Raw genomic sequence first — 23,435 nt, 5'->3', positions numbered from 1 at the left:
GTCCTGTGTTACAACATCAGGCTTGTAAAGAAAAGCTTGGCACAAACTGCTGAAGCTCTAATAAATTCATCTTGATTTATTTATTCCTTTGACTGATTACACGGATGTAAATATTCAGGAGGGAAAATATATAGTCTGGGTGACAGAGCGTCTTTTCCAAGCACCACCACGCTGTCCTGTAGGGTCAGAGCTCCACTGCCACTCACAATTATTTATTAGGCTACATATTCACTCTCTATCCATCACTGTATTGCCACCCGGCCCGGTCACATCTCTTTATGTTTATTACAGTGTCCCACCTTCCCGAGGAGGATGATTGACGTGTTCGGAGAGGACCGAGGTGGGACTTGCGCGCTCCTTCTTCTCCAATCGTGGCTCTCGGGGGCGGAGGCTTTTCATCCATACTCTGATTATGAGTCAGTTACCAGACATAAGCGAAACAATAACAGTTGGTGGTTACTTTGTATCCGAAAACCCTCCACTGGCAAGTTGAGTCTCAAGCGCGTTTTTGGCGCATCGGGCTCTCGAGTATAACGGAGGTTTCATAAGAGGAGCTCAACGCGCTCCACTTTTAATAAGATTAGGATCCTTTAATGTTCAATCCTGTTTTTTTTCCCTCCTCCTTCCCTACAGTAGCGGTGCAGGAGTGGCCAAAGCCAAAAGCAGCGATTCAGATCAGATTTCACCTAAACCAGCTGGGAGAGAGACCGAGAGAGAGAGAGGGGGAGAGAGAGAGAGAGAGAGCGAGCGGAGAGAGGGTTTGTCAGCCTCCCTCCTCCCAAATCCAGAAAAGCTTACCAAGGAAAAAGGAGGAGTGTCGGGGCTGAGAGAGACGCAGAGGAATCCGGAGGAATTTCCGAGGATATTTTCTCTTCTTCTTCCTTTTCTTCTTCTTTTCCCTCCGTCTTGATATTTATTTATTTTTTTTATTTAAAAAAAAAGTTGGAGGCGAGGCAGCGGGGACCGTGGTCAAGGATGGACGAGCAGCCTCGGTTGATGCACTCCCACGGGGTAGGCATGGCCGGACACCCCGGCCTGGCGCAGCATATGCAGGATGGCACGGCGGGGACGGACGGAGAGGGAAGAAAGCAGGACATCGGAGACATATTACAGCAAATAATGACCATCACAGACCAAAGCTTAGACGAAGCACAGGCGAGGTGAGGCTATACACACACACATACACTAAAAAACACTTGTATTATTAATCGAAGAGAGCGGAAACATTAAGCAATGTTGTTGGGGATGGAGAGGAGAGATAATAACAGTGTGGTTTTTATCAAGACTGCCTCTAAATGAAAGCAATTACGCCCACTGAAGTGCCGTGACTGCGCGAAAGCCGAAAAAAAAAGACCTTAAAAACTTGTCACGATTCAGATTTGATTATTTGGAACAACTTTTGTGTTATTACTCTTAATAAAAACTATTAGTTAGGTCAGTGCATGTTTATTAGAGATTAAGATGATCTGTGTGTGTAGAGGTTTTTGAACTGTGGAGCAGTTGGCACCTCAGTTTCACAGACACTCTTCTACCTTCTTACAGAGGAGCTTACATTGTAATCCTGTGCTATAAGAACATGTTGCAGATCCTCTCCTATAGTTTTAACCCACTGCACTATTAATAATGACCCTGAATATGATGCAAAGTACATTTGAGGCTTGTTACAGTTGTGGTGTAACTGGGTGGATGACTGGTTGAAGTCTCACATTGTGTATTTATGAGACAAAATAATAAAATTTAAACACTGTGGCTTCAGTAGACATTATAAACACGTTTCTCTGCCTTAGGTCCCCGGTGTGTTGTAGAATAGCTGACTAAGGAAACAAGAGGGAAATCAGGGGGAAAAAATCAATCTGATGATGATTTTATGTGATTTCAGGGTGCCCCTTTCTTTTAAACAGCTTTATCACTTTTGCCACTTGTTTGAATTTTGATTTAGAAAGTGGTGTCCTGTCCTCTTTTTAGGAAACATGCACTGAACTGCCACAGAATGAAACCTGCTCTCTTCAATGTCTTGTGTGAAATAAAGGAAAAAACAGGTAAGTTCAGTTTCATAGTTTATGTTATCCGCTGGATTTTTTTTTTTGTCTTCGCTTGCACTTAACCACTGCTGCTGATGAGAGTATTCAAAATCTTTCTTTGGTAATTGGTGGATTTGGAAGAAAATGTGGCTTTAATTGTACAAAGACAAAACAGGTCATGGCCACGAAGACATTCTCCTCCGAAGCCACTGTAAATGTAATATTTTATTCCACGATTTACGACACGTTCTTCCACGACAAACGTCACACAGCACGCATGTGAACATCTCTGGTCCCAGACGAGGTGCTGTCATTGGACAGGAGTGTTTTCATGCCGACATTTGGGCCTTTCTGGGGTTTGGCTTTCACCCCCCCCTTCTCTCCCTCTCTCCCTCACTCTCTGTGTCTGTTTTCCTTGGCCAAGTTCGGTGGTGTTTGCTAAGTGAGCTGTTTTACATGCAGAGGCAGGTCAGAGGGATTTTCTGTTTATGTTTGCAACGAGGGTCAAAGTCATGAAAAGGAATGTGTGAATTATTACTCACTTAACAGCAGATTAAAGGAAGAGCAGCTCACATGATGAAAGCCTGTGAATGTTCTCTGAGGGATGTAGCAGAGCGCTGCTTTTTTTTTTTTCTTTTCTTTTTTTCTAAGGGAGGAAATAAAACAAAATATCCAATATAACCTTATCTTGCGAACACAACTTTGAAGCAGTCGTCGAGATTATTGAGAGAGCCTTGTCACTTTCTCTGCTGGCTGTCGCAGTCATGTAGACAGTTGAAAATAAACACAGGGGCTTGTATGGAGGCAATACCATTTTCCTTAATTTAACGTGAACTGCTCTTCGCTGACATTTCATTCTTGTGAGTCAGAAATTGGCTCAGGGTTTCCCTCCAAAAAAAAAAAAAGAAAAAGAAAAAAGTGGAAGGAACAAGCAGACACTTTGGGATTTTCACCAGATTTATAAAGGTTAAAGAGTGCGGTCTGTGAGGAGGAAGCTATAGTAGGTTGGGGCCCTGTTTCTAAATTGTAAGGCTTGGAAAGTGCAAAGTGAGAGAGTAATGCCTGGCTCTTTGTAAACTGTCTGGCGTCTCCCTGGGTTCAACCAGAGTTCGTTTCCAAAAAGAAGAACAAAGTGACTTGGACCTTTTCCTGGCTTTTCCCCCCTGCCTCTCCTCTCCTCTCTTCCCACCGTTCTTGGCAACCGGGGGTTTGAGAGACAAGCCTCTGACGAGAGAGGCTCCCCTCAGCCTGCGGACTCCCTGCCCCCTCCAGTTTAGGACCAAGTTTGGAAATGAACATATTTCAACATAGTTTTTGTTTTCTCCTTTTAATGTGTTGCATTAGTCATTTTTGCTCAAAGTGTAGCTGAAAAACACGCCTCTAAACTGCAAATCAGCAAACTGCAAATAAATCCATAGGGTTTTTTATTTTTATTTTTAACTGAGACAGAAAAGCATTTAAAAGTTAAGAATAACCCAAACAATTTGTGAGAGAATCGAGACTTAATGGCTGCTCTCTCTGTGTCCTCCCTGTCTCGGTTTGAAGAGCTGAGCTGCGGCTCATCTTCGCCCATAGGAGGTTTGTGCAGACGAAACTGAAAATCCTTTCACTGCAGTGACAGAGAAAATGACTCAAACCTTCACCATGGCATTTACAGCCAAATGTGCTGAGTGCAGTGTATGCGAGCGAGGAGTACAGCCTGTAATTTGTCAGGTCTTTTTTATATTCTTTATAAAGAGTCAGCTTCTCCTTGCTTTTTTACATTGTTGTTGCAGTCAGAGTGTCTTTGAGAAGAAGTGCAAGCAGGAGGAGACGAGTGCAGGCGGTTCGGATTCGAAGCAGCCCCCTTCCCCTCGACCTTTTTCGCTGAGGAGAGGAAACATTTCTTTAGATCGTATATCATTTGTTGCATGTGCTCATTCACGTGTGCGTGTTGCATGTATCTTCTCCTGGTGGTATATCAGTGGTGTGTGAGTGTTGACAGCAGCGATATGGGACGCTGCAGCAGTGAGGTGTCCACTGGCAAGCAGCTGACAAACAAGGCGGGAGCGCATGCCAATAGAGGATAGAGCAGGCCTTAACTGATGACCCTACCCCACCCCACTCCCCGTATATTTGTGCCAGGGTCGGGCCCGTGTCATGGCGGGTGGAGTATTTAGCAAGCTTAAACAAGCTCAGGTTCACACGCTGGCTTATGGAAAAGCCGGGGACGGAGGCTTGTGTTACCAGTTACAGACGTTCGTTTTTGGCCGCCAGTGTTGTATTTCACGAGGACGTTTGCCCCCGTCTGCCCCCACCCCTCACGACTGTTTTAAAACTATCATCATTGTTTCTTCAGTTCCTGAGAGCACTTAGAATTTGTTTTCCTGTGCTTGCTTCACATCCTGTGAAGAGTGTTGGAAAGCTTCTTTGTTTGTGTGGAACCATTACGGCGAGGGAAGCTGGCACGTACAGGTTGACTAAGTAAGAGAAGCCAGACACCAAGTCAGTGTTTCTGGGTGTCAGATTTCAGGCCTACTCTCGTCTCTCTCTCTCTTTCTCTCCCTCTCTCTCCCTCTCTCTCTCTGTGGGCCTGGGACTGTTTCGTCAGGCCACTCTGTGTCAACAGCCTCACATTACCCCCATGCAGGCTCAGGTCAGATGGAGAGCTCCTGCATGACTAATGTGATCAGACGGATAATGCATTACGCCGCTTGAACTTATCAAAGCTGGAGACCTGCTGAATCAGTCGGTCCTACTAATTAGACATGTACATATTTTACATATTCATAGTTGTGTTGTGTTCACTGTCAAGGTTTCTGTCAGGACTCATAAATGCTGGGAGAAGTACAGAAGTTTTCATCATTCATGTAAAGTAAAGACATTTGTTAAATATCCTGAAAGTGATATGCCAGTGATAGAGCTATTTTCATTATTCAGATTAGTCTGCTTATTTCTTTAGAAATTAAGTGATTGATTGTATAGTCTGAGAAATTTTGTTCAAAAAGTACAAAAGAAAATAGAAATCACAGTTTCTTCAAATGTCTTGTTTTGTCCGACACAATTTACAGACAAATAAAACAGAGAAAAGCAGCTTATCCTCACATCTGAGAGGCTTTAACAGTCGAGTAACGATTTCAGCTCTGGTTAGTGTGCTTGAAGTAAATATAAAGGTGTGTGGTGGTGAAGTGTCCAGCAGCTATTTTTGTTATTTTCCGTGCCATTAACATTAAACGTTGATGGAGGTACCAGTTGATCTCCCATGGAGCAGTGTATATACTGGTCACTACGGCTCCCAGTGCTGCTGTTTTTCAGTATTTAATTGACATGGCTGTCCATGATGAGTTCAGGGGTTAGTGTTGCCTCTCTTTGTTACTCTCCTCTCATCTCCAGTGACAGATGGAGGCATTAGTCTCCAATGTGGCGCTGTCCTGAAACTAATGGCTATGTCCTTGGTTTCCCCGCGCTAGCTGGGAGACTGTATATCTGTCCCCGGCTTGGAAGTGCCGAAGCAGCAGTTTATCCTCCCATGTTTTAGTTTCCACGGAAATAAGGCTGAACAGGACTCTGTCTGTTCTCTCATAAATAACTTCGAATAAATAACTTCAAAACGAGCGCGAAGTTTTTCCTGAGAAAACGTTGCCGGGGCTTTGATTTGCGAGTTTATAGGAAACTCTTCCTCCACTTACCAGAAATGTTCATCTAAGTGAATAATAATAAACACGTAATATATTTTTTAAAGTAGTCTGAGAGGGGATGTGCTGATTGTAAGTTTATCTTTGGTTTTACAGTGAGTTATATCTTACATAAATTGACTGGATTCCCTTTTTATCCACTGACATTTCCTCTATATTCATATTTATACTCACTGCTCTATCAGCGCACTTCAGAAGCAACAGCGAGTATTTTTGCTTTTCCCTGTCCTCTGATATAAACTCACTTGCAATTAGGACAGCTAATATATTATGCAAATGTTGACTGGCTTAATTGAGACATGTTAATCATGTTTTAAGAGGCTAATTACAGCCCTGTATATCTGAGGTGGGAGTAGTAATTAGCCGTGATAACAGATCTGGCTGTAGAATGGTCATATTCTGTGTGTCGATGTATGGCGAGGAAGTGTGTGTGGTGTGTGTGTGTGTGTGTGTGTGTTTGAAAGCACAGGTTGGTCGCTAGGTCTTGTGTTTGTTTTTGATTGCTTCTTGGCAGCTGTAACAGCTATTTTCTTTAATCAAATGAAAAATCAGTTGACCTCTCCTTATGTGTGCACATATAAGCGTGTGTCCATGTTTGTCTCCTTTCTCAGATAACTGAACAGATACATTTTTCACATGTCACCTTCATGGAAACTGCAACAGAGACAGCGAATCACAGATCTATCAGTTCACCTATTCAACTGAAACCTGAATGCATCACATCTCTATCTATAGTTTCTTTCCTGCACTTCTCAATTTAGTTATCTGATGCAGCAGCAGTGGCCGTTCTGCACACTGGGCTTTTATACAAGGCTGTGTTCTTAGTTTTCTGACAGAGATCATATTCAGATCCATTACGCTAAGAATGCCTTCCCACTTATCGAATATAAAATTGCTTTAGAGAGGAAATTTGCTCGATGGCAGAGTGGAGTTTCTTTTTTATCAGATGTTTGTCTCTGGAGCAGCTTTTACTGTCTACAAAACAGCTCCGGTGACATTATTGCAGTTGCAATTGCCTCAGCCATTGTTTTTCTTATTGGTGCCGTTTGGATTTGATTGGATTTTCCACAGTCGTGTGGAATTGCCTCACGCAGTCGGAACCGGTGGACGCGTATATCCTCATACCGTTCAAACACCTGCAGATCTTATTACTGATACGTTCATGGGGCTCCCAACTGTGTGCTCCGACTACCTCTGAATATTACTGCTGTTTAGTTTTTCATTTTTCATCGGTGTTAAATGTGTTTGGTTATGCGCACATGTCACCTTACGTATATGTTCAGACTTTTCATGGGCACTTTGATGGAGGTGGTTGCCCTGGCAGTTGATAACCTTTAATTCGAAGTGTGGGATCTCATTTCCCTGGCACCCTGCCCCTACGATGTAAGTGGTGTGTTGGCAGCATGCTGGGGTTGTACAAAGGAACCCACCACCCCACCACCCCTGACTTCGATGAACAGTCAAACATAAAATGGCAAGCGCTCTTCCCTGGCTGACTTAGTAAAAATGACATAAATTAATACATGCTGCTTAAACAGGACCAAGATTAATGGTTGCCTTTCGCAGCGGCTTAGATCCACTGTCAGTCGCTGCCTGCTGCCCAGATGGAATCAACACCAATCAATGAGGCTGCCCGACTCTCCCTGGATATCTGCTTAGGATGTTGAGTGGGACACACACACACACACACACACAAACACACACACATTTGAATACATACTGCACGTGCAGACACATTCAGACACACAGTCATGCAAAAGAAACAAAAAAAACTAAAAAAAAACATGAATTGCAGCCTTGTTGATGCAGTATTTTCACTCCTCTCTCCTTTCTCTCTTCCTCTCCATATAAACTCACAGGCATATCCTGTATTACTTCCCATACAGTGGGATGTTCAATCAGGTGCCACAAAGTCAGATGGGGAAGAGCAGTGAGGCTGATGGCTCAGTAGTGATTGGATGTTTCAATTACTGATAGTAATGCCATGGTGTAGTGAGTCATGCAGTGCAGATAGCACCATTTATTTTAATCAGGACAGAGGAGAGATGGGTGTGGATGTGTCTCCCTCGTTTCAGAGTAGTTTCACATTTAGATGCAGGGGAGTGTGTTCTCTCTCTCTCTCTCTCTCTCTCTCTCTCCCTCTCTCCCTCTCTCTCTTTCTTTTACTCTATCTCTTTCCTTATTTCACACACAAACACATGCACAGACACAGATGCACACAAACCACACACACACACACACACACACACACACACACACACACACACGATCAGGTGGATTTAGAGAGGAGGAGAGGTTGCCGTGGGTAACGCATAGCGACAAGGTACTCTCTCGGTGAGCTATTCTAATTTATGTTAATAAACCTTGCTGTTGCCGTGAGAGACAAAGGGGCCACAGATGAGCCTTGGTAACCTCGGCACCTTCACTGGAAGGAAAAGACGCAGACAAAGAACAATGCAGACACACACACACACACACACACACACACACTCACTCACTCAGAGAGAAAAAGAGAGAAGAGATATTGAACTGTAGAGAAAAACACAAATACTGTCGCGGAGAGCGATGATAAATTTAGCCACACAAAGAGTTGTTTTTGTGGCTGCAAAATCAAACAGCCTCATGCTGGCAATCTTCAGTGTGGTGTGTGGTGTCTACTATTTCTGCGCGTGTGTGACAGTGTGTGTTGGAGGGGCAGAAATAGGCAGGCAGGCAGTCTCTCGGGATTGTTGCTGCTAATTCTGAGGGACCTATAGAGACATGGGGTGCTGTAGTTTTGGATCACTTCCCGGGGCAGATGTGACACCACAGGTAGCATTTAGCACAGTGGGGCGAGAGCACGAGTGTTAGCAGAGGTCAGCACTTGGCCTGGCTGCCTGGCAGTGGAGAGACCATCTCAGAGAGGCAGAGAAGGGCACTTAAAATCCACTCCTAGAGTACTGTCGGCTCTTTCAGGCAAAAAGGGAACCCTCAGCATGTACGATCATCAAGGAAATATCCACAAAACGCAATATGATGTAGATCAGAACACGTCTTGCAGGTTTTATCTGCAGTGCTACATTATAGTTCTGTAGGAACTAAGAGCAGCTAGTGGGTGAGATGATTTAATTTAACATGTTCCCAAGGCAAATAAAATTGTTTAGAAAAAATAGAAATTCTCATTAAACTGAAATTGCATCAGAAACAATGTAAATGTTCTCAACCACCAGCTGGTTTAACCTGTTATTAGAAAATATCCTTTATGTAAATATTAAATGCCTCATTTCCAGACTTACATTTTTCTGTAAGAAAAATAGCCAAACCTTGAAATGTACGCTCTCAATTCTGACATCTAACAAGGTAAAATATGTAAACTATGTTCTTCTCAGTAACAGGAATGAGGATTGATAACGCAGCGATGCCTCCTTGCTGGTTCCCTGTACTGTAGATATCTGTATCTCAACCCAAAGAGTGAAAGCTGTGGGTTTCCTCTGTGCCTTCTGTCTGCCAGCTTGCCTTTGGCGGTGTTAGTTCTGGACAGTTAACTCCTACTGAAATTATGTTAATTGCTGTCATTTTCTTTTTTCTACTTGAGCATAATCAGCAAATTATATACTTCTGTTCATTTATTACCAAGCCACTTCTAACGAAGCTTTTACCCTTCAAAGACCAAAAGTTAGGAGGTAGCTGCTCTTATTATTTTTGTATGCATGAGTGTTTATGTGTGTGTCTCAGAAGTGTTGGGTAGATGCATGTATAGTGTTAGTTGCAACAAAAAAAGACAAAATCCAGCTGTGTATTATTACTGATTTTCCATTTCTAATTACTAACTGTGGCAAAGGGTTGAACACTATGATATTAATGCCATAAAAGCGTTGCTCTTTTGCCATTCAAAAATACAACCTACAATGTTCCTACTGACACTGTGTGAGATGGTGTGTATTATTTTTTGTGGTGTCGTTATTCTCATTTTACAATATGCTGCACCACAAGACAATCATAATCAGTAATTAAACAAATTATAAACGTACTTATTATGTATTTTTGTAGCACAGTTACTCTGGATTGCATCGTGGTGTAAGGTGGTTCAGGTATTGCTACAGAAATTATTCACATAATTATTACAGACAGACAAACAGAAACACCTTGTTCGAAGATGAAAGAAAATACAGGAAGCCTCTCACTGTTCATATTGTTTATTGTCTCTTTCATCTCTGATTTTATGCTTTCTTGTAAAGCCGCTGTTGTTTATGGAAATCCCCCCATAAATCAGTTGCATGCTACATGTTTGTGTGTGTTTGTGTATATAGGTTTGTGTGTTGATAGACAGTAACTCACAAGAACAAGAGAGAGGTGTGACATTGAACTAGTCCAATTTAATGCTGAAATTTTGCTTGAGGGCTTGTGAAGGGCTTTGTTCATAATCTCAACATTTAGACGTCTGTAAATGACTGACAAACACGTGTGGATGCGTGCTATCACAACATATACACACACACGTACTTTATTAACATGAGTGTGCACTCTGAAGTCTGTTAAAGTAGATCAGCTGGCCTCCTCAAAACTGCTGCATTTTTACTATAGGAAGGCGAGTGTGTTAGACAAGATTTCTCATTTTACATGAAGCTGCTCCACATGACCTGATAACTAGTGAACAAATGTTACATGCTTTCAGATAACAGGTACCTTCACCAGAGCAGAGTGTATGTCAGCGCCACGTTCAAGTTCACTTTCAGCCTTGTTGTTAAAGGAGTGTTTCAGTGTTTCTTATTCATGCTTTCCACCAGCTGAGACGTGTGGCTCTTCTTCTCCTCCTATTATATTTTATTTGGCTTGCTGGCACCACCTTGTAGCCTGTTTTATTGGACATGTCCTTCAGCACTGTGTTTAGCAGTCTCCTCCCCTAAACACATAAAATTCCTTTATGTTCCTATTACTTGAGTTTATGAAGAGCGTCTTCACCACCACCCCCACCCCATCACCCCCCCACCCTGCCGATAAGATCATATTGATAGATTGATATTGGGAGAGCTGTAGTGTGATAAAGGCGCGGGGGTTAAGAGCTTCTTGGATAGTTTAACCTTGATAAAACAGTTGTTTCAGTGAGGCTGATTTTGCCCCATCCGTCTTCATCCGTCAGGGCCCCGCTGAAGTATGCAAATGAAGGCAGTAGAGGGAAGCGCCGTGTGCGGTTAAATGGGGCGTTGCGAATGTGCGGTGTACCGCGCCGACGGGGTGATACTACTTACTGTCCAAATTTAGTGTGTCTCTTCTGAAACACACCTCCCCCCCACCACCACCCCCCCACCCTCTTCCTTTTTGTCTGCATTTCAAGAATATATACAGCCCTGAGAGGAACTGTGGCCTCTCGTAAAATGATTACAGCCGTGGCAGCAGCAAAGCAGTTCATGCTTGTACATGTTTTATATTATTATAGATTTTAATGTTTTTGAGCTGGATTGTAGTGCCTGCAGAACACTGTGTTATCCCTTTATTTGTGTCTTTGTGTGCGCAGTGTCTGTATTTACATGTTGCAGCGTGTTTTATTGCATGCTCCAGCCATAGATTTTAGAATATGGCTGTTTATTGCACTAATTAGTAAGTCTGGAAGTGTAAGGGTAATAATCTTTATGATAATAACTGTTTATGCTTTAACACTGCTCTCCATTCACAGTTTACGTTGCTTGGGCAGCTTCATTTGCCTGATTAGTTTTGTACCTACTCAGCAGCATTAGGGATGGGGTTTTTTGTGTGTGTGTGTGCGTTTGATTCTCTCATTTATCTCGTGTGTCGGCATATTGATTGATTCCCCTGCTCACTCATTATTTTGTTCTGTTCTTCACAACTCATTTTCAGAGAAGGGGGCCAGCACAGAGGCCAGAAACAGATACCGTGTCTCCTCTCTGCTGTCTGACTAGCCACCACACACATAAAGCTGTCAATCAGGAGCTTTCCTGCCTGCCCTTTGTTATGGAACGCCAGCTCTGTGGGTGGGTCCTCTGGGTGATAGATGGCTCGGAGAGCCTATCGGACTGCAAGAAGCATCCATCTCTGTCTGGAGCCTGTTAAACAAGCTTGGGAAAGCAGCCATGTAGTCCTAACCACCACTGGCCTCCACTAAAAAAACCCATTAACATTAATGAAGGATAGCTTTAAAAGTTCTTCAGTAATAGGCTTGAATTGGATTTATGAGTCAGATAGTTTGCCAGAGAGTACGTCATGAAAAATGTCACTGGTAGATGAATGGAAATGAGCATTTGAAAGGTCTCAGGACACTGTTTCAGCAAGGATTTCAGCTAAGCTTGGAAACATTTCTTTCTCTTGCCTCTCAATCATTTTCCCTCTGGCTCTGAAATCAAGCAGCAGCTTCAGAGTGGCTATGAAGGAAAGCAAGGTGTTTGATGTTTTAAGTGACTGCAAAGATAAAGCTGCTCATCTTACATACAGCGCTGCTGCTGCTGCTTCTAGAAAGAGACAGAAAAAAATAAGTTCTTAATACTTTTTTTTAAGACCTTTCATCCCAGGTGGCACTGGCCATTTCAATATCTTGCAACTACCACTTTACCTGTCTGCAAGGTCCCTATGGATGGCTGATGTGAAACTGCCATTAGCCAGCCAATTCCTCAGCCACAGATTACCGTGCCAGTGCGTGGTAATCACAATGTTGAAAAAGGTCTGATTGCACTCCATCCAACCTACAAAGTGTGGCGCAAATGGGTTTTTCGAAGGTCTGCAGTTGGTTGTTGTATGTCATCATAGTGCATTAAGACTGTCAAAGGCAAAATGGCAGTTTTTGAAACCTCTTTCATTTTGTGTGAATGTTAAAAGGATGGATAGAGAAATACACTCGGACCGAGCCGGGCAAACAAGCCCTCGGTGAGACTGTTCAGTCAAAGCACCCCATGTACAAGCTGTACCTCGTTGTGCCGTTTTTTTTCTTTCTTTTTTTCTTTTTTGCTTCCGCTTAAAATATAGATATTTTAAATATTTCTAATCTCATGTCTCTCCCCTCTCTCTTGGTTTCTCCTTCTGTCTTTCGTCTCCTCGCTCCTCTCCTCCCGTCTCTCAGCTAGTCTGCTCTCTTCTAACCTCTGATGTCATTAGCGTTGGAGGGAGGTTGAGGGGAGAGAGGGGTTGCTATTCTTAATGAATTCCGCTGTGTCTTTGCACTCCCCTACCTAGTTAACCCCCACCCCCCCTCACTCCAATGCTCAAGGTGTCAAATTAGAGCAGCTGGAGAAGGGGAGAACAAGGAGATGGGCAAGGTACATCTCACCCCACCTCATTTCTTCACTCTCCTTCAAATCACCTAATACAACATGATATCCATGAATAGTATCCATGTAACATCTATGCAGAAATGGTTGGATGCACTTCACGTATTCACTTTAATGATTAAGGAGTGGCTGCTGCAGTTAATAACATGGTACTTGTGCTGTGGTGTGCACCGAAAACACAGCTAAAGGACGAATTCACCATCACTTTAACCCTGTTGTATATAGTATCATCAATTTGTAGTGGTGGAAGAGGTAGCCAGATCCTTCACTTAAGTAAAAGTGATACCACCATGTGAAAATACTTCAAATTAAAGCTTTTATGTAAAAGTACACAAGTATATTAAGAGCAAATGGCATTTCAAAAATCACAAGTAAATATACTTGTTATAATATAACACCTATCAGTGTTATATCAGAATATATTATGTTACTGGATTGTGATGCATGAACACGTATACAGTTTTTTCATGTTGCAGCAGGTGGGGGTGGAGCTAATCTTATCTATATGACATGCTGTTGGGTAGTTTAATCCACTATAATGGATCCCGAGCTTTTTGGCTCATCAGCTTTATAATGACAGGGTGTGTGTCCCTGTAACCCCTTTGCACATGTCGCATGTTTTGAGGAGTTATTTCCTTCTCTAAACATCTCAGACAAGAAAGCAAATCCAAGCAGAAGTAAAACCCTTTTCCTTGTCACATTTATCAACTCACGACCCCTCAGAGTTATTCTGTGACCCACTGGAGGGGTACCAACCCTTATATTGGAAACCACTGATCTGTACAACAGTGCCTTGTATTTTACTGTATATTCTAGTCATCGGCTTTTGAACTCTTATGCTGAATCTGCAAAGTAACAGGTCCATATAGCTGTCAAATAACTGAAGTGGAGTAAAACCACTTCACCTCTGAAGTTCAGTGCAGTAGAAATATTACGCAATTGACGTGTCACAGAAGTAGCTCAGAAAAACCCAAATACCTAAATAAATACTTTCCATCTGTGATGAGTGGTGATTTTCAGTGCATTTAATGATATAATTTTGTAATTTCACTCACACTGTGCAGTCAGCCATTATTCAAACCCACCAAACATTATTTTAAATTCCAGCTGAAATCCCAAAGATACCAAATGTGCCAGGCTCAGTTTTTGGGGAAAGGCAAAGGAGGCAAAGGAAAACTCTAATATTGTAGTTTGATGGTGTGGTGCAGCCATAAAAAACATGAAGTCCCGGGTTTGAATATTTCACTCAGTATAAACATATACTGTAGTTTCAATGAGGACTTGACACAAACCGATGCAGGATATATGGAATATTGTCTGAGAGGGTGAATTCAAAAATAAAAGGCACTTCAGGGGAAGTAAAAGCAGAAAACTGATGTGAAAGGCCCTCACCTCAGGTTACCCCATCTAACTTTTGTTTCAGTTCATGACTTCCCTCTGTCCTTTCAACAGACTCCGGAGAGGAGGGCACGAACTTGTTGCATTCCCTGCATGTATTCAGATAGAGTAATAGTGACAGTGACAGCGATAAAATACTGGACTCCTCCGTGACTCTGCAGGAAACACCTCTGCATGAGGTCACATCTTCTGCCTCAGGAATGAGAAAAACACCGCCGCAATGGCCGAATAGGTACAGAGATGCAAGCTACATCTCCAGTAGCAGTTTTTAACGATGTTTAAGGGTGGATTTTTTTTTTTTTCCTGTGAGCCTTGCAGAGTTGTTTTTGTCTACTTCACCCTGGCGTTAACGGTTGATAGTCCTGACTCAACAGAGAGGCGGCATCCCCCTGTGGCTGTGCTTACTCACTCCTGAGCCCAGCGTTTAGTTTTCCCTGGCAGACCCAGGCCACAGCTCATTAGAGTAAGAGAATGTGCCTGCCTTAATTAATGATATGTAAATATCCTTGAATTGGCCACATTTGCATATTAAGAGAGATTTGTGGAATCTGTGGAGTAATATATTTTAATTAGGGATTAATTAAAAATAATGGGAATTTCATTTTGCCTGGCAGGTCGTGTTTGGTGCGAAGCGTGCGTCGTGGCCCAATCTTTGAACGCAGAGGCAAAAACCACCATGTGAAGGAAGCTCTGCTCTTCCACCCTGCTATCTGAGCTGCATACAAACATGCACACGCACACACACACACACACACACACACACACACACACACACACACACGCTCTGGCATCACATTCCTTGAGATGCCAGAGCCTTCCCAGGGGGTCTCCACAAAGCGTTGTAGCTTTGAAAAGCGGGTGAGGAGGAGGAGGAGGGAGGGAGAAGGGGTGGGGGGTGAGGGAGATCCAGCTTGAACACCCACAATATGTTTTTGGGGATGGTCCCAGTTTGGCTCAATTTCATCTCCTCTCATCTCCCTGTTTTTTTTCCCGTGTAGTTGGGGGAATGGCTCTCAGACATGGAACACTAGTTATGTTGGCAATTATGTTAATGGAATGCCATTAGGCCATGATTGTGTATGAGCGAATGGGGAGAGAGGGCACGTTTTCAGAGACCCAAGTCAATGTCTGCTTTGATCCACTTCTAGGAGACTCTTTGCCAAAACATGTTTTTTTTTTTTTTTCATCCATACATCTTCAGCACAGCAAACAGTTTGACCGTCATGTCAGGGGTTGTTTCATTTCAGACTATTTGTGCTGGGTAATGATGTACTCAGTGTATTTTTTTCTCTTGACAGCTGTGAAAATAAATCTGAATAGAGACAAAGAAGCCATCTGTCATCAGCATCACTAATAGCACCGATAGCACGACCACTATCAACGGCATCTCCTAGGTGGAAATCATCCCCATTACCAAGCATCAAGGCCGCTTCCTGCTTCCTGATGCTTCCTGATGCTTCCTCGCCACAGCATCACACACACAAACACACGCCTCTCGCCGTTTCACTCAATCCGCAAAGACCATTTCTTGATGCATTCGGTCATTTTTCGGTCATTTTCGTATAGAGCAGAGGCGCGCGGTAAATGTCTGTTTTTCCTCAGGGCTGGTCTCAAAGCGGAGAGAGAGAGGGAGAGAGAGCTCCTTTGGCATTTGTGATGTGTCGTCAGTGCGCTGATGTTATTGATCCAGGACCTTCCGAATTCATTAGGAGATCCAGCCCAACTGTGCCGCATCTTTATTTATGTTGCTGCCCCCTCCCTGGCCTGCCTCTCTCCCTCTCTCCCTTTCTCTCTCTCTCTCTTTTTCTGCCTCACTCCCTGTCTGCCTTCCTCTTTCATCCCCCATGCATTATTCTTTTATTATTCTTTTACAGCTGCCTTATCGCCCGCATTTTGGTGAGGATAAGACCTGTCATCTTTGGGTCTTGTCTGGGGAGATGATGGGAGACTTCAAGGGGGAGGAGGAGGTGGATGGGAGGGAGGAGGGTGGGTGTAAAGAATGCCTGCTGTCCCCTTTTTATCCCCCCGTCTGAAATGGACCTCTCTCTCTCTCTCTCCCTTTTTTTTTTTTTTTTTTGCTCCCTCTACCTCGCTCCCTCTCGCTCTCGCTGTCTCTCTTTGTAATGAGAATCTCTCCCTAATTGAGGGAGCTGCAGCGAGCTGGCCGAGGGCGGCCCGGGTTAGATTGTGATACTGGCTACGTGACCGTTATGCTGATAGAGGTGGCAGATCAATAATTTAGGCCCTGACCTTAATGGTGGTGTTAAAACGCTCATTCCTCTGGAGTCTGGAGGCCTTAAAGGTGCAGAGTTGGATAAAGCCACGGAGCTGGCTGGATGTGGAGGTGGAGTGGGGGATGGTGGGAGAAAGCAGATAAGACGAGAGGTGGAGAAAGACAGAGAGGGAGAGTGTATTTGCAGTCAGCCCCTCGGTCTGTGAAAGGAGGGATCATGAGTGATGTTTTTCCCTGCTTCTACATTCAGACACTCACATTGTCACCAACATTCATCCTCTTAGTATCTATATGAATGCCATAAGCTTTTTCCTTGCCTGTATTTGGTATCTGTTTGTAATCCGTTTTCATAAGAAATCCTCCACCCATTCTCACTGATGCACTGAATGCATCACCAGACACCAGAAGTGAACAAAGACTGCGGTAACGAGTGGGTTTAATCTGGTTCTGGGCTTGTCTTGTGCTCCTAGCTTAAGGCCATGCACATTGAGGATTCGGACAGCCATCGATTTGATTCTGAGGGACATTAACGTCACGGCCTCATGCGTCTCTCGCTGAATCTCTAAGACCGGGGCTCATTCCCTGCTGGCAGGATGCGACCATCTCAGCCCCCCTCACCACCCCCACCACCACCTCTTCCACTCCCTCCCCCTGCTCCTCCTCACCCAGCCACCCACCCACCAAGCCACCCTTAGGGGATGATATATTAGATATAACCAATTCAATTTTATGCAGCCAGGACAGACGCCCTGGAGACATAAACACACACATTTTTAATACACTCCTCACCAGGAAGCCCAATGCGCCAGAGCCTGCGGCTGCCCTGGGTCTCCTCTCACACTCAATTATTAATGTAACGGCCGTAGTGGCTTAATTAAATAATAAAGACAAGCTCACTGCAAAGGAATGGGCCAAGGACAAGTCAGGAGGAGAGGTGGCTTCTCTAAATGTCTGATTTTGACATATATGAGAAGGCAAGGCTGTAAATAGGCAATATTGCAATAACATTTGACGACCAAAATGTTGTGTTCATCATCAAATATACATTAATGGTTAATATACTGTGTATTTGTGGCTTATTGTGGTTCTATTTTTATACTATCTATTAAAAGAACGGCCACATTCCCTCTAAATTGCTTCCTGACAGTGTTAAGTCTAATAATATTTTTTTTTTTCCAGAAAGCCCTTTTCTTAAAAATAAATCATTTGAGGGAGAGGTGTAGACTTTTGGCTTCAAGTCTCGGTTCTGCTCGTAAATCAATTGTCTTGAGAGTCGGGTCAAACAGGGGCTCGTGATACCTCAACTACATAAAAAGACTGATTTCCTCAGATTATGGATTCCTGCCACCTCAAGGGCAAGCCAGAGGAAGCACTCTGTCTGCGATGTGATGAAATGTGGCGTTATCTTTTACTTTGTTTCATTAGATTCACTGGAGATTACACACTCTATCCTCAAAGACTAGATTTTCCAGCTTTCTAAGATGAGAGATCCTCTGGCCTCGGGGCAAAAAAATATATTTTCTGAGCTCCCATCCCCATCCCCAGCCCCGCGCTTCTCGGGGTTCATGTCTGTTTTAACTTGCAATTAATTATTCAAATTCATTTTGAAATGCAGGGTTACATTTTGAGTGGCTTGTTCAAAGGCAAAAGCAGCCCCCCTCCACCCCCAACCCCAACCCACCCCACTAATGGCAAGTAAGCTTCGCCATTAGATTGAAAAATAGGCCCATTGTGTGTGTTGACTTGGTGGCGTACTGCGATGAAGGATTGCGACAAACTGGAGTGTTTAAATCGGCGAATTGAAATTAATGCCCTCTCAAAGCCAGGCTTGCTGACGATACATTAAAGCTAATACTCCAGTGAGGTCGAGCAAATGTTTGTTTATATACATGAAATACACTGCGAGTGAATGAAATGATTGGATTTTGCCCAAGTAAACGCTTATATTAAAGAGAGAGACAAAAGAAACAAATTGTAATGCAATGAGGTGTGCGCGCCTTCTATGGTTATTGTTTCTTCTTTGTTTTTGAGTAGACTAATCTTTCCTGACGTGTTTCATTTATAGCTTTTTTTTTCAACTTCTGTATTCTTTCTCTTTTTCTACTATTCAGCCCCCACCCCACCCCCCCGCCACATACTTAAAGTACGTCCCTCTCTTTTCGTCTGCTGACACTTTCAAAGGTCATGCCTCAAGTCTGTCTTGTCGCATCACTTATTCAGGCTGGTTTTATTTATTCATGCCACTTTTTGATTTTAATAATTTAATGCTGTGAAATGTTTCTTTCATACAGCTATAAAGTGCTCGCAAGGAGTGTTGATGTCTCTGAAAATGTGGTTATATGGCTACTTTATGTGGCTTGGACAATCCTCCATGTAAAGCGTGAGCTGTTGCTTGTCAGTAAGGAGCTGTAATGTGCATCGATTGAAATTATCCCTCACTTCCACTGCAGCCAGAGGACCTCTCAGATGCCGGGCAAAGAGGCAGAGTGTATAAGAGGCTCTTTTTGTACTTTTCTTTTTCCTTTAGAATTTACTGCCAGGGGCTGAGAGTGGTATTTATTTTCCTCAGACTCTCCTCTGCGATCCTGGAGTTGGCAGAGTGATTTTGTAGAATAGAAACATTATAGACTGTTAGTGTCAAAGTGTTAAATGTGATGTATAGAGCTGGGGGTTTCAGAGGGAGGGAGGGCGGATGAGGTGTGGTGGTGGTGGTGGTGGCGTTGAGGAGGAGGAGGCAGTAAGGTGGTGAGCACTGCCAGCCATGACTGGAGCAAGGTGCTCATGGGAGAGAGGGGCCATCCACCATGTGAGGGATGGCAGGGTAATGTGGCGGGAGGTAATGGCTTTTCTCAGTCCGCTGAAACAGAGGGGAGATCATTAGAGGGAGGGGGGTGGGGGGGCGGCTGCCGTGGCGTACCGCACACACCGTCCGTTTACCCCGACTCTGCCAGCGTCTCCTGTCAGAGCAGGGATGTGGAGACACTCATTGTATTTGTCTGTCTGTTTTTCTGTGGCGCTGGCAGCGTTACTCCGAAGAGGCAAGAGTGTTTGATTATTATTTTGGGCCTTTCGTACTGGGATGGATAGACACTGACACTTTGGCTTACAGCTGCGCTCTGATATTTCCTTACCAAATGCTTCTCCAGCTGTGAAATCAAATCAAAGAGCTAGCCCTAGACCTGATGACAAAAACAAAACTCCTTGACTCCTTCCCCTTTTCGCTCTTACACAATTGAGTATTACTTTTCCACAAGCAATTCACTTATTGGGTGCTAAGGACAAAATATTGTCTTAAAAAAAAAGATAAAAACCATTGAGATGTTAATGTGATTTAAAGTGACTGCTTCTTTGTTTCATCAAGGCGACGTTTGACTTTGATCAATTAAAAAGATCACAGTACTCGTCATAAATTTTATGTGTTACAAGCTGCAATGCAACACATATCCTTATAGTTCAAAACTCAAGTCTTAATCAAAAGAGAAATTCACTTCAGACAAGAGAGTTTGAAAAGCACATAGACAAAAAGGCCCTCAGATCTCAAAGTGATTGTCTATAGCAAAATAAAGATCCCACCTTTAATTTTCTTCTAGGCTTATCACCATCTTTGGTCTGTGTTTACAAATCATTACAGCGTTTGACATTTATGTCTTTCTACAGTGGTTATGATGAAGCACATTATAACTGCGAGCTTTTATCAAAATTAACTTCAGACTAAACGTCTTATTTTGAAAAGCCAGGGTTTCAAGCTTCACGCCGCAGTAAGGGTGAATATTCGAGGAATCTATGTTTGTTTTTTTCCTATATGGAGCGTGAATGTCTAAACGTTAATTGTGGGGAAAGACAGTGATGGCATGCTTTTTGCGACCTGTGTTGGAAATAAAGGTGCGCTTTGTGCATCAGCGAGGAGTCCTCAAGACCGGTTAACAGCACTTTGAGCTGTCGGTCGATTTTTGCCCCGGTGAGCCTCCAGCCCGGCGTGACAGAGAAGATTGGACGTCATTAAGGTCTACACTCTTTCCGCTGTCTGGGAGTGTGTGAAATGGGCTCTGCTGCTGCCAAAAGCGCAGACTGTTATTGTGTATCTCCATCGTTCATGTGAAATCTCAAAGAAGGGTTTGCAGCATATATATGACCAGAGCTGCATATTCATCTTGGGGTGTCATTCACCTGCACTGTACTGCTTTTCCAGATGTTTTTTCTTTATGTTTTTTTTTTTTTTTTCTTTTTTCATGCCGTTCTTCTTCATTTGATGGTTGGAAAGGAACTCACATCTCTAACAGGAAGATTCTCCTTGTGTCGCTGTCAAGACTCATTCACGCTTTATGAAAAAAAGCTTCAGAGAAATATGATCACCCCAGTAAAATGGACCAATTACTCCCCATTGACAACCTTCAAAGCCCACTTTTATTGGCCGATTCAGCCAAATAAAACTTTATTGCATGAGCGGAAAGGGACGCCGTCATTTTTGCATAGCTTTTCCAAGCCCAGCGTTTATATGATCCCCGTTATTACACCTCTGTGACATTTAAACTTTATTGAACAAGACTTTAAAATCTGTAGGCAGTATATAAAAGATTGAGGAATTTATTTCTTTCAGATGGGAGGAGAGTCCCCCAACAGTCGAGACCTGACTGGAACAGATTGACGTGGTTTTGTTCGAAAAGAAACTGTGAAACTGCCCTTAGAATGTATTATGTAAAACATAATCTTTTACATGTGCAGTTTTTTTTTCATCTAAAATGGTGCTGCAGTTAGCCATTATTTTCATCATCAATTAACCTGCTACTTATTTTCTCAATTTCGCCAATAAAATGTGCAGCAACAAACTCAACACAAACAGTGAAAAATGGCAGTTTCTTTAAAAATAGGGGCTGCAATGAACAGTGTCTTATAATTTAATAATGTTTCAGTTATTTTTTTAAATAAATCAGCTAATTGTGTAGTTTACAAATGAAGAAAAAAGACATTGATTGTGCACCCAAAACCCAAAATGTGTGGATCAAGTGGATATTTTTATTACTAATCAATCTGTTTGATATTTAATATTTTGATCTATAAAATGTATAATGTATATAAAATATTTCAAAGTGCTCATCACAATTACCTAAAGTCCAAATTGATATACTCAGATATCATATTTTGTCTTTTTTTAAAAACTGTAAAAAAAAACTCAAAAATATTCTGTTCACTATCATGACAAACAAAAGCTACAAATGTTCGCAGTCTAAGAGCTTGAACTCAACTCTAATCTACAATATCTGAAATGTTAATGCGATACAGGGTTGTGAAGCTAAGGTCTCTTTGAGCTTTACTTGATCTTCCTTCTTAGAAAATAAATGCATTTCCTCGACAGCCAGACTGAGGGAAACTAAAGCAGAAAAGGGAAAGGCACGGGGAGAAAGGTCCTGCCCCCCTCCTCTGTGTAATTAAAAGGGGGTGTCTGTCAGGGGCTGCTGCTGCTTTGTGTGGCCCCATATGTTTGGGCGCTGATACAGGGAGGATTATTCTGTTTGGAAGCCTGATAACAGCCTGTTTATAACCTTGGCACAGGCTGTAGCCTAATCTGGCAGCAGCACATCTCTCCCCACCTCCAACTCCACCCTCCCACCCACCCTCCACCTTCCCTAAATTTTCACAGAAAAACCATATTGGCTATTTTTTTTCCTCCATCTGAGGGGGGAAACAGTTATGACCCAGAAAGACTCAAGTGTTTCACCTATATCTCTCCTCTACATGTATGTCTCTGCTCAGCTTAAATATTGCGTGAGATGTTGATGTTTAACCTGAACTGTCAGATTCAAGATAGCTGAGATTGTGAATGTTAACAGGTGTAAAAATTATTCCAGCCTGTTTTGCTATTTTGGCTGAATCTGTCTCCGCACACTCCACGAGGAGCATGAATAATGTTTTCTCCACTGAATGTACTTCTCCCTCCTCTTTCAAGGTTTTATTTTTTTTCCACTTGTACAGAATCAGCTCTACACCTTTTTCTTTTCTTTCCTGGACGTCAGCGCGCCCTTTGTTGCGAACTCCATTTTCATTTTTTAATCTGCAGGCTGATTAGTTCAGTCTTTTGTTCTCAGAGTATATTGCCACCGTACTGCCTTTCACATGACTGAGTGTGTCATGATTTTAATTCTGCTCCTGCAAACTGCTTTGTGATTTTAAGTCCTTTGTGCTTTTCAAATAACGGTCCCAAATTGTTTCTTTTGAATGCCTAAATTATGCCTTTCCTTTACTAATTGCTACATGATTGATTTTATGAAATTAATTGAACACTAGTTGCCCGGGATAGAGGCCGTATACTTAATAGAAATATGAAAAAATGTTGCTGGTATACGCTGGATCAGTATGACCAGGTATTGGGTATTGTAGCCTTTTTCAATGTGAGATCACCTGTGGTGCAAAGTGCCTCTACTCAGGTATTCTACTTGGTAGAATCCATTGTATGCTACTTTATACTTATACTTGGCAACATTTCAAACAGGAATATTGTACTTTTTACTCCACCACTTTTATTAAATACCTTTCAGGTTAAAATTTTACATGCAAAAAATATGATGCATTGTCATAGATTCAACTACACAACAATATAGAGAAGGCCCATCTTGACCAATGATTACATGAAATTATAGTTTACATGGTAATGTATCAATAATAATGGTGCATTCATATATTAATATTATTACACTGACAGGAGTCTTGTGATGTATTAAATTGCCTAAAATTTGTTGCAAATATTTCTTTTTCTTTGACCTTAAAGTAAAATTTGAAAATATGAATGAATGCAGGACTTCTGCTTGTAATTGAGTATTTAACATTGTAGTATTGCTGCTTTAATTAAGTAAATGAT

At 42.6% G+C, this 23,435-nt stretch overlaps 1 protein-coding gene across 4 annotated transcripts in view; it reads left to right on the top strand.

Annotated features, from left to right (window-relative positions):
• The window catches only part of pbx1a (pre-B-cell leukemia homeobox 1a), a 77,348-nt gene that overhangs the window by 28,782 nt on the left and 25,131 nt on the right, over positions 1-23,435 (top strand). For all 4 annotated transcript variants that reach the window (XR_001960934.2, XM_018676611.2, XM_018676610.2 and 1 more), the window contains exons 4-5: positions 292-1,160; positions 1,966-2,039. Coding sequence is in view for 3 of the 4 variants with exons in the window: in XM_018676611.2 (XP_018532127.1) it covers positions 976-1,160; positions 1,966-2,039 (259 nt within the window). In the remaining variant the exon portion in view is untranslated. The remainder of the gene's footprint in view (positions 1-291; positions 1,161-1,965; positions 2,040-23,435) is intronic.

Source organism: Lates calcarifer, linkage group LG4 (genome assembly GCF_001640805.2).
Source record: "Lates calcarifer isolate ASB-BC8 linkage group LG4, TLL_Latcal_v3, whole genome shotgun sequence".
Taxonomy (NCBI): domain Eukaryota; kingdom Metazoa; phylum Chordata; class Actinopteri; family Centropomidae; genus Lates; species Lates calcarifer.
This window is presented reverse-complemented; position numbering and strand designations above follow the sequence as displayed.